Source organism: Trichogramma pretiosum, unplaced genomic scaffold (assembly GCF_000599845.2).
Source record: "Trichogramma pretiosum strain Unisexual culture from Peru unplaced genomic scaffold, Tpre_2.0 scaffold38, whole genome shotgun sequence".
NCBI classification, from domain to species: domain Eukaryota; kingdom Metazoa; phylum Arthropoda; class Insecta; order Hymenoptera; family Trichogrammatidae; genus Trichogramma; species Trichogramma pretiosum.
In genome coordinates this window covers 1,122,182-1,134,674 of record NW_019641677.1, presented here as the reverse complement: position 1 = coordinate 1,134,674, position 12,493 = coordinate 1,122,182, and the positions used below count along the sequence as shown (strand labels likewise).

The following is a 12,493-nucleotide window of genomic DNA, read 5'->3' as shown; positions in this document are numbered from 1 at the left end:
CAATGACTATATTTATCATGATAGTAACTTTTGTGAAATCGTCTGCTGTGTTATTCACCTTTTAATGTTTCAAATGTTTTTTTTTTTCATAATCGAAAGTTTACGTCAGATGATAAGCCAGTCTTGTGCTAACTTTTTTTTTAAACAATTGTAAAAATGTATTAATAGTTATGTAGATATTTTTCTGAAATTTCAATAAAATCATGCCAGAACACTATTGGGTCTTACCTGAACTTCTTATTATATCCTCAGTATGACATTATCTTGTTTTTGAAGGTGCAGTGAATAAAAAGGAAAATAAGCTATAGTGGAAAATCTGCTGTATCTCATTATCATAAATACGCTCACTTATCTAAAAAAGTTAGAATTTTAAATTGTTTTAAATATTTTTAGCATAATGTACAAACAGTCAAGTCGATAATTCAATTGTAAACAATATAATCATAAATGATTTTGAATACATTAGTCATGTTTATAGTAAGAATCAATTAGTTTGTATATTGTCTCTCGTGATGAAACAAGACATAATACCGTAAGATAAATTTAACTTATAGTCCAGTCAAATTAGTTTTGAAAGTGGAAAAATTCGCAACCGCAGTTTGACACCGGGAAAAGTTAGTGTTAGATGGTAAAAATGAAGTAGTGTAAAATGCAACTTTGCAACTGATGGGAATTTAAACAATTGGGCCCCTTAAAGTTGCCCAAAACTCGTTTTTCGGCTGTAGTTTTTGAACGACAAACTTTACGAAAAAAAGGTTCGAATGAAAAATGTAGGTCTTTTCAAGACCTACAATTTGGCGTATTAAAAGTTGAAATTCGGTCATTTGTTTATCCGCTAGGTCGAAAAAACCGTCAAATATGACCGTTTTTTCAATTGTTTATAACTTTGCAATAAATAAAGCTAGGGTAACGAAACTTTTGGAAAAAGAAGCCCTAGTAATGACAAACAAAACGCACTTTTCATTTTTGCGCTAAGTGCATTATTGACCGAGTTATTCTATTTGTTTATAAAAAAAGTTTTTTCGTCCTTAAGCTGTGCCTGCTACTACAGACATGTTAGTTTAGTTAACTATGTTTAGTAAACTAATCGAGCCGTAACATTTTATTGTTATTTTATTGCTTAAAAATGGCCGCGAAATACCCCCCTCCAAAAAGTTTATAAACAAATGAGCCTGGACGATTAAATAAATGTCGTACGCGAATAAAAATTGAAAAAATGGAAAGCTGACATCATTCTGCAGATTTAAAAAAAAAGCACCCTTCTAAGTGCAATAGGAAGCGAGATAATTTTTTTTTTCAAAAAATCACTGTGGCCTTAATTATTTATATTAAGAGCCGAAATTTTGCCACATATTCAATGTAAAGTTGAAGTTTCATTTAGAGTCGATTGCAATTCTCAACTTTAATTATTTTTGTAATAACATTCAGTTAAACAACGAGTCAATTTATGCGACGCCCGCCGCCGCGAATGGGCGGGGAGTGGGGGAAGCCCCGCGCGAGCCGAGTCGACGCGCTAGAAAAATCTGAACTCGCGCTTCAAAATCGCTTGCGCTGTAAAATTTTTCAATATCTCAGCTTCTAATGCACTTACAGACTTTTTTTTTTTTTATTTTAAAGGTCTCGAAAAATTATTAACATTGGCAACACTCGTAAACCATTTAATAGCGCGGAACTCTCGTGAAAATTGAACCTTTAAATGTTTCTTATTTTTCATCAATTTTTATCGACGTACTCATCTCGTATATTTATTAAATAATTAATTTGCCACATTTTATTTATTTATAACATTTCATATTTATAAACAATTATAATTTTAATTACATAGTTCATCAATATTTGATTGCATTACATCTTAACATGGTAATAATTAAGTTTGCTTATGATAGTTTTTATAATTCATTATAACTTCTAATGCAGCCAAGTTAAAAATTTTCTTATCAATCAGCAATCAACTGCCTAATTTTCTTTTTTTTTTGCAATGGGCTCAATATTTTCACCATCATTAGTATTATCAGTAGTTTCTTCATCACTTTCATCAAGACGATCGAGTACAGTCTCTATATGTTGCTGGGCAACTTTAAAGGGCCCAATTGTTTAAATTCCCATCAGTTGCATAGTTGCATTGTACACTACTTCATTTCTACCATCTAACACTAACTTTTCCCGGTGTCAAACTGCGGTTGCGAATTTTTTCATTTTTAACATAGGGTCAGATTTAATTTGACTGCACTATTATCAATTTTCCGTGGCATTAAATAGAATCCATCGTTCAATTCAGACCCTACAATGGATAGAAGTAAAGAAAAATTTGAGAAAGTTGTTTCGAAAAATAATTCAAGTGAACACGACATTGTTGTTTCCGACGATGAACCACACATTTCTGATATTTGTCAGGAGGCATTCACACAAGAATCAAGCATGATAACATACCGAGACACACTTCACGATCAAAAAAAAGGTTTTGCATGTAACCAGTGCGAAAAGACATTTGAGTTCCGAAGTCATCTGAGTAGGCACCAAATATCAGAACGCAGAGTCCACAAAGATTTTGAATGCGACATCTGCGAGAAAAAATTCAAGAAAAAATCGAGTTTGACTACGCACCAGAAACTGGTACACAAAGATCGTGAAGATTTTACGTGCAACAAGTGCGAGAGAAAATTTGAAAATAAAACCACTTTACTGAAGCATAAAAAGATATTCCACGAAGTTTTTAAAGATTACTTATGTGAAAAGTGTGCCAAGAGATTTGGAAATAAACAGAGTTTGCTCAAACATGTAAAGACAGTACACAATGATCGCAAGGATTTCGGCTTCAAAGTGTTCAAAGATTACTCATGTGTAATCTGCGCAAAGAGATTTAATACGAAACATAGTTTTCTCTTGCACATAAAAACAGTACATGCTGGTCATAAATCAGATTTGTTGAAGCACCAAAGAATAGTTGATAAGGATCGGAAAAAATTTGCATGTGACAAGTGTGAAAAGGAATATACACGAAAACCAAAATTGCTTTACCACCAAAGAATAGTACACGACGGATGTAAAGATTTCGAATGTGATAAGTGTCTACATAAATTTTCACAAAAACAAAATTTGCTCGTCCACCAAAAGACTGTCCATGAAGGTCGTAAGGATTACGCATGTGACAAGTGCGAGAAGACATTTGGGGTTCGAAGCAACTTGATACAACACTACAAGACAGTACATGAAAAACGTAAAGATTTTAGATGTGACAAGTGTGAGAAGAAATTTGCACGAAAACATCGTTTGCTCTCCCACGATAAGACTTTGCATAAGGTTTACAAAGATTTTACTTGCAACAGTTGCGAAAAAAAATTTGGATGTAAATCAGATTTGTTGAAGCACCAAAGGACAGTACACGAAGATCGGAAAGATTTCGTATGCGACGAGTGCAAGAAGAAATTTACAGGAAAAACGAGTTTACTTTACCATCATAAGATAATTCACGAAGGTCGAATGGATTACACATGCGAAAAATGCGAGAAGAAATTTGGATACAAATCTAGTTTAGTTTTTCACCAGAAGACGATACGCGAAGGTCGCAAAGATTACGCATGCGACCAGTGCGAGAAGAAATTTGGGGATCAAGGCAATTTGAGAAAACATCAAAAAACGGTTCACGACAGATGCAAAGATTTCGCGTGCAATAAATGTGAGAAAAAATTTAATTACAAAGGAAATTTCCTCATTCACCTAAAAACAGTTCACGAGGGTCGGAAAGATTACGCATGCGATATTTGCGAGCGAAAATTTGGACAAAAAAAGAGTTTGCTTATACACCAAAGGACAGTTCACGAAAGTCGCAAAGATTTTGCATTCAACGATTGCGAGAAAAAGTTTGGAGCAAAACAGAATTTGCTCTCACACTTCAAGAAAGTCCATGAGGGTTGGAAAGACTACGAGTGTAACCAATGCGAGAAAAAATTTGGGACTCGAGGCAATTTGATAAAGCACCAAAAATCTGTCCATGATGATTGCAAAGGGCAGAAATTTGGATATTAATTCAATTTTTCAACGCACATGAAGGAAGTGTACACGATAGTCGCAAAGATTTCGGATGCAATAAATAGAGAAGAAATTTGGATTTTAACCACATTTGCTCTTGCACAAAAGAAAAATAAACGAAGGTTGTAAAGATTGATAGGTGCCACATTTGCGTGAAAAATGATGATTGACAAATGTAAATATTTATAGATACTTATACATAGTTTATGTACAAAATTTTTGTTTTGAGCTTTGAATGGAGTAAGAATTGAATTGGCTACTGGATTTTTGATAAACCTACGTAATAATATCGCGACTCTTCATTCATTAAACATGAGATAGTAAAACATTTTCATGAACTTGCTAACAGATAGATTATATCCGCTAAGAAAAACGTGATCGTTAATAAAATAATTTTCCAAAAAATTAATTAAACCAAAAAAGTTTTCTAAATTTTTTCAAAATTAGCAAAAGCTCTCATAATTAGTTTATCGTATTCCTAAGTATTTTTATCGATACAAAATATTTTTTGTTGAAAATTAAGTATGTTTACGCATCAAAACTTAGCGGGGGAGATCCGTATACGCTGGCGCATCACCTATTGTGGCGCACTTTTTATTCACAATGATAAGATATGCATGCAGGTTTATAAATGATGCTAAAGTAATTTGTTGATACAAATTGTTTGTAAGTTTGTTCATACAAATTACTTTAGCATCATTTATAAACCGGCACGCATATCTTGTCATTGTGAATAAAAAGTGCGCTACAATAGGTGAGGCGCCAGCATAGGCGGATCTCCCTTACACAAGGATCGCGGAGATTATACATGCAAAAAGTGCGAGAGGAAATTCGAAAATAAATAAATTTTCCTGAAGCATTATAGTAATATTTAGAGTACTGTCCTAAATGCCCCCTTTTTCGATGCGTAAGTCGCAGTTTCTGGTATAGCGAAGTGAGGTTATCGCACGAGGGTACGCGAGTGTGACGCGAACGATAAATAAGGTAATTGAATTGTAAACAATATAATCATATATGATTTTGATATAGTCCTTCAAATACATTGATCATGTTTATTCTAAGAACAAATTAGTATGTATGTTGTCTTTCGTGATGAAACAAGCCATAATACTGTAAGATCAATTTTACTTATTAATTTTTCGTGGCACTAGACAGAAGTAATCGTTCAATTCAGACCCTACAATGGATAAAAGTAATGAAAAATCCGAAGAAATTGACTCGAAAAATAGTTTAAGCGAGCCCAAAATTGTTGTTTCAGACGACAAACAATACGTTTGTGATATTGGCCAAGAGGCATTTAGACTAGAATCAAGCATGGTAACTCACCAAGTCACAATTCACAATAAAGAGAAAAATTACGCATGCGACAAGTGCGAAAATAAATTTGAGTTTCGAAGTCATTTGAGTAGGCATCAAATATCAGAACACAGAGTCCACAAAGATTTTGTATGCGACAGCTGCGAGAAAAAATTTAAGAAAAAATCGAGTTTGTCTACGCACCAAAAATTGGTACACAAAGATCACAAGGATTTCACGTGCAACAAGTGCGAGAAAAAATTTGAAAATAAATCAACTTTACTGAAGCATAAAAAAATATTCCACGAAGTTTTCAAGAATTACTTATGTGAAATATGCGCAAGAAGATTTGATACAAAAAATAGTTTGTTCTTGCATATAAAGTCAGTACATGACAGTTGCAAACATTTCGCATGCGACAAGTCCGAAAAAAAATTTGGAAAAGTACCAAATTTCTTTCAGCATCAAAAGGGAGTCCATGTAGGTAAAACAGGCTATGCATGCAAAAATTGCGAGAAAGAATTTGGACGTAAATCGGATATGATAAGGCACCACAACACAGTCCATGAAAATCGCAAAGATTTCGCATGCGACAAATGCGAGAAGAAATTTAGACAAAAACCGGGTTTACTTTACCACCAAAAGACATTCCACGAAGGTCGCAAAGATTACGAATGCGACAAATGTGAGAAGGTATTTGGACACAAAACAACTTTGCTCTTACACCAAAAGACAGTCCACGAAGGTCGCAAAGATTTCTCATGCGACAAGTGTGAGCAGAAATTTGGAGATAAATGGAGATTAATTAGACATCAAAGGGCAGTGCACGAAGGTCGCAAAGACTTTGTTTGCGACAAATGCGAGAAAAAATTTGGACAAAAATGTCATTTGCTTAATCACCAAAAGGTAATTCATGAATGTCGGAAAGATTTTGCATGCGACAGGTGTGAGAAGAAATTTGGGCTAAAAACAGATTTGTTTTGGCACCAAAAGACAATCCACGAAGGTCGGAAAGATTTTGCATGTGACAAGTGTGAAAAAAAATTTGGACGAAAATCGCATTTGATTTTTCACCAAAAGACGATACACGAAGGTCGCAAAAATTTTTCATGTGATATTTGTGAGAAGGTATTTGGATATAAATCGAATTTGCTAATGCACATAAAGACAGTTCACGAAGGTCGCAAAGATTACGGATGTGACAGGTGTGAAAAAAAATTTGGATGTAAATCAGATTTGTTGAAGCACCAAAGGACAGTCCACGAAGGTCGCAAAGATTACGAATGCAACAAATGCGAGAAGAAATTTACACAAAAACCGAGTTTACTTTACCACCAAAAGAAAGCACACGAAGATCAGTAGGATTTCGCACGTGACGAATATATGAAGATATCAAGTCTTAAACTAATGGAAAAATATGAGGTTTTATGGAAATCAATAGTAATTTCCAGAATACATTAGCTCATCAAATATTCCATATCAATTTCAGAAAAGTTTTATTAGGCGAATCACATTTTCCATAATTAGATTTCCTAACAGTACAATGACTATATTTATCATGATAGTAACTTTTTATCAAATTTTTCATTAGCTGTGTTATTATGACTTTCTAATATTTCAAACGTTTTTTATCATTATCGAAAGTTCACTTCAGATGATAAGCCAATCTTGTGCTAACTTTTTTTATCAACAATTGTAAAAATATATAGATACTTATATCGATATTTTTCTGAAAGTTTAATAAAAATCGTACCAGAGTATAATTGAGTTTTACCTGAACCTCTCATTAAGTCTCAAGTATGACATTGACATAAAATTAAATATTCTTCAAAAAATTTTTTTTGTATTTCGTTAATACATCTTTATGCAATAAATCGTAAAACAAATAGAAATCTTTTGAATGTATTGAGAAAATTTCAAAAATAAAACTTAATAATTATAACTGAAATAAAATTAAATAAGAAAAACAACAATTGAAATGCAAGTCAATTTCTCGATTTTTTTTATTTATTTGAAGAACGCAAAACATTCTCGAAAAAAACACTCTAATCATTCCGTTCGACATCGCTAGGCCGTCCTTGACCCTCCACCGCCAAGCAAATATTGAACAAATCCTCGTTGTTCAGATTGTCGCAGATCATGTCGGCGCAGAGAATCGGCAGCCGACAGTGAGTCAGCTGCATGAAGGGATCCAGGGCCCAGCTCTTGAAAAATCGCCTCGACGTTATCTCGAACAGAAGCGAGTGACAGGCCAGTCTGGGCTCGCGATCGAGTCTCCACAGTTTTGCGGAGCGCACGAACTCGTAACAGTCCCAGCGCGAGAATCGTCTCGCCGCCTCTCCGGGTTGCATCCGCATCAGATCGTGGAGCGTCGTGGAATCCGAGCCGTCGTCGTCTTTTACCATCGTATTTTTCGCGACGTCGATGTCCTGGTCGAGCATCGAGGCAAACGTGGGGTCGTTCACTCGTAGCCGCAGCACTCCGAGCTTATCGATGACTCTCATGATCGCCATGGCGTCGCCGCGCTCCAGCTCGTATCCCCTTTTTTCCAGGCACTCGACCAGAGTCATAGCGCCGATCGCCAGCATCAACTTAAACTCGATGCATTCGTTTACCAAGTGTCCACAGTGCTCGTCGAATTGCGCCTCGGTGGGGAAAACGAAGCTCGCGAGATCGGCTACACCACGATCCAAGAGTACCTCGAAATTATTGGGCGCGAGACTCATCGCGGCCCCCTGAAGAGGCGTTCGACCCCGATTGTCTCGCGCGTCGATCGGTATCCGATGCCTGCCAGATTCGTCGTTCATTCGGAAGAAGGCACTCACCAGGTTCGTACTCGAGGTGCGGTTTAGCTCGTGTCCCCCGCAGATGACGTGCAAAGGAGTCGATCCCTCCGCATTGGCCGAGTTGGGATCGGCGCCGCGTCTCAGTAGTACCTCGACCTCCGCGACATTGACGTTGTCCAGAGCCAGGTGCAGCGGTGTGTTGCCCCGGTGGTCGCGGGCGTCCACCTGGACGCGCCAGCCCAACTCGTCGCAGACGGCGAAGAACTCGCTGATCGGGCCCGCGCCGAAACTCCCCCAGCCCAGCAAGTGCAGCGCGGTCAGACCTTCGTCGTCGGTCAGGCTCGGATCGGCGCCCAGCGTCAGCAGCGCGCGCAACGCCAGCCGGGCCCTCACCGGGCACTCTCTCAGTCTCAGCGACAAGTGCAGAGCCGTGTCGCCGTCCTTGTCCTGGGCGTTGACGTCCAGAACCGTGCCAGCGAACTCCGAGTCGCCGCCGCGAGCCTCCAGGAGGAAATCCGGCAGGTACGAGTGGTCGTCCGCCCTCGCCGCCTCGTGCAGAGCAGTCGATCCCTCGGCGTTGGCCAGGTTCGGATCGGCGCCGCCCCGTCTCAGCAGCAGCCGGGTCAACGCGCGATCGCCTCGCCGCGCGGCCAAGTGCAGCGCCGTGGCGCCGTGATCGTCCTGTGCGTCGACCAGCAGCCGCCTGCGCTGGCCCCTGCTGCGCTCGCACAGGTCGAACAGCAGCTCCGCCAAGATCGCGTTCCCATCGGGCCCGAGCGCGTGCTCGCACACGGCGACGATGTGCAGAGGTGTCACGCCGTCGCAGTCGATCGGATTCGGATCGGCGCCCGCCTCCAGCAGCCACTGGATCATCCTCGTGCCGAGCTGGTGGCAGCTGTGGTTGGTCGCAGCGTCGCAGGCCAGATGCAGCGGCGCGTTGCCCGACTCGTCGCGGGCGTCGATCCACTCGGGATCGCGACGATCGATCCCGGCCAATACCTTGTTACACCAGAACTCGATGGTAGCTCGAGTATGGTCTTCCTCGGCTACGAGGTGCAGAGCTGTCCTACCCTTCTCGTTGGCCAACTTGGGATTGGACAGCATCGATCGGGCCAGTTCCTCGAGGCGGCTCAGGGCCTCGATCGTTGCCGATCCTTCGTCGGCCGAGTAAGCCTCGCAGACGAGCTGCAGAGACGTACGTCCTCGCGGGTCGGCCAACGTCGGATTGGCACCTCTGCTCAGCAGCAATTCGGCCAGCCTCCAGTCCTTGACGCTCAGTGCCAATTGCAGCGGCGTCCAGCCCGACTTGTCACGCGCGTCGACAGCTCGCACCCGCACCCGCAGGCACGCCTCCTCGTCGCAAGTCTCGAAGAGTAACTCGGCCATCTCGAAGGCGAGGTTGTGACGCTGACAGACGACGTGCAGCGCCGTCCGTCCCTCGTGGTTGGCCAAGTTTGGGTCGGCGCCCGCCCTCAGCAGCGTCCGGACCAGCTCACGGTTGGACAGCTGCCTCAGAGCCATGTGCAGCGGCGGATCGACGACGCGGCCCGCGGCGATCTGCTCGCGGCAGTTGGGATCCTGGCCGAGCTCGAGGAATCGCTCGACCGCCCCCAGGCAGCCCGACATGCAGACCTCGTGGAACGGAGTGAGGCCCAATCTCTCGTAGGTGTAGCGGCAGTGGCCGAGGTCGATGCTGCGATCGAAATTATCGCCTGCCGACATTGTTGTTTGGAGGCACTCACGCACACACGCACGCAAAGACACGAATAGCTCGGAATGTACAATATGAAACTGATGCCGGCCTAATTTCTTTTCAGTTCTTACACTTACGGCGACGTAACTCTTACTGATGTAAGTTAAATGTTTTCGAGAGAAAAAAGAAAAGGCGTGGCAACGCCCCCACTTCGCTGCGCTTACACTTTCTAATCGTATTCACGGCAGGTTTGTAGCTGATGCTCATGGCTCTCAGCTGCTGACTGGATTTAAACTCAAAAACTGTTCGTCTAAAATCTATAAGTGTATAAATAGTAGTTGAACGTCATCGATTCTCTTTAATAAAGGGAAAGAGAGAGAGGTCTATACTCGCGTGCGCAGTGGTTAATATATGTAGCATTTCAGTATCCAGCAAAGATGTTGTACTGACTGGGATTGTTCAAATTAAAAAAAAAATTAAAGTTATAATATCCATATAGCTCACTTTCTTCAAATCAAATTATTTTTAAAGCATCAATGAAATTATTATTAATGAAGAAAAAGCTGTTCTATTTGAATTTGTTGACATGAAATCAAGATGAAATATGGGTTAAAATCTGTATTTCAATACTGATTTTTAAATGGGTGATTTAATAGTGATAGAAAAAATGTTTAATTGCATCACACTTTTTCAATCATATATTCTACTCTCAATGTATACAGCAGTGGCATGAATTAGAATTCCTTGATAAACATGTCATAGTTATAGATTTTGTTATATAAAATGTAAAAATACGGCTTAAAAAGAGTATCATCATATTGGATATTTAATAATATTGTATTTACTTCCACATAATTCAGAAATGTCCAAATTAGTTCAAACGAGTCTGAAATATATCATAACATTAATGAAAAAACAATGATGATGAATATAACTTTTAAAATAATTTAATTATTCTACCATAATTTAATTCATCTGATTTTCTCTTTTTACCATCTACAGTTGAAACCTGAAGGACAAACCTTAATAAAAATTAGATTATAATGAGTTTGTCTTATGACTTATCGGATCAAATAAATTAAATTTGACACACATGTACTTTTTTCATTGATTTCTCTAGTCAAGTCTTTTTTTGTCTAAAAAATTGAAAGATATAAAATGCAGTGTTTCTTTGAAAATAAAAATATTATTTTTATTGCATTTTTGCTTCTGAGATCATCATCGGTAGTATGATTAATAATAGTTGTTTGCCAAATATTAGATTTATTTCAGATGATGACAAAAGAACTGAACATATTTTTTTAGTTACTATTTTTTTAAGAATGAATTGTTTACACTTATATAAAGTTAATTGAATCGTAACATTTTGGAAATAATATTTTTTTTTATTTATTCGTACTTACACATATGCACAAGTCTTGCTATAACTGATTAGTGCAGTTTAAAATATGTTGTTATGATAACTGTTACCCAAAATCGAATGAACCATCACAAGATTTAGACTGTAGTCGCCAAGCAAATACAACATAAATCTTCATTTTTTAAGTTTTCGATGATCATTTCACAGCAGAGAATTGGCAGTCTATATTGTGTCAGCTCCAAGAAACAATCCAATGCCCATTGTCGACAAAATCTTCTTGATAGTATCTCGTTCAGATGTGCAGCACAAGTGTCATCTTCTCGATCGAGATTGGGAATGGACCAAAATTCTCTAGAGTGAGCAAACTCGTAGTAATCCAGATACTTGAGTCGTTTCTCCGCCTCTGTAGGTCGCAACCGAACCAGGTCGCAAAGCGACAGACTCGAATTTATCATTACTTTCGCATACTTCTTGTCGTTGTACCAACATTTTTCAAGATCCACAAACTCTTTCTCATGATCTTTTAATTTCCCGAACACTTTATTTTTAACGAAGAATTTCATCACTGTCACGGCGTCGTTCCGATGCGGTTCGTATCCTCTTCTCTTCAGACAATCCAAGACGGCCAGAGCACCAGATGCTAGTCGCAATTTAAAATCACCCCAGTAGTCATCGAACCAACTGTCGAATCTCTCGTCGAGGTAACTTTCGGTAGGAAAAACAAAACTCGACAGATCACCACCATGATCTAAAAATTCATCGACGGCTTCTGGCATGAAACTCGTCACGGCCCAATCCAGTGGTGTCCGGCCCGAGTTATCCCTGGCCTCGACTCGTATCGTTCGACGCTGGTCTTTAATGATCTTGAAAAACGTCTTCACAAAGGTATGATGCTCGTCGTCGCAATACTCTCTCTTTGAAATCAAGTGCAGAGGAGTGTATCCATTGTGGTCAGCCAAATTCACATTGGCGCCGTTTTCCAGCAGTAACAGTGCCGCTTCTTTGTTGTCCGACTTCAGAGCCAAGTGTAGCGGTGAGTCACCGGTTGATTCCACGAGGAGATTGGGATCATATCCGAGCTCGAGGAATCTCTCCACGTGCTGTTCGAAGCCATGCTTGCAGATCACGTGAAAATGCGTATGACCGGACTCGTCGATGTAATTCACGTCAAATCTGGCGTATATGTCATCGATAAGAAGATCCAAGACGGCTACGCAATCGATTCTACTTGCCCAGTGCAGTGCAGTGGTACGACGCAAAATTGGCTTACCGTCTTCATCTACGTTGGGCTCGTCTCTGTAACCAGTGCAGATCAAAAATTGTACGATA

General features: G+C 39.8%; 1 protein-coding gene across 1 annotated transcript; it reads right to left on the bottom strand.

The window, feature by feature from the left end:
* Positions 1–7,370: 7,370 nt before the first annotated feature.
* On the bottom strand, positions 7,371–9,833 carry LOC106650631 (ankyrin-1-like). The gene has a single exon (XM_014368769.1). The coding sequence runs from the start codon at positions 9,831–9,833 to the stop codon at positions 7,371–7,373; it is 2,463 nt and encodes an 820-aa protein (XP_014224255.1).
* Positions 9,834–12,493: the final 2,660 nt, after the last annotated feature.

What these genes read in the sequence shown, in the direction of transcription:
- LOC106650631 (XM_014368769.1), bottom strand. Translation starts at nt 9,833, where the DNA reads ATGTCGGCAGGCGATAATTTCGATCGCAGCATCGACCTCGGCCACTGC.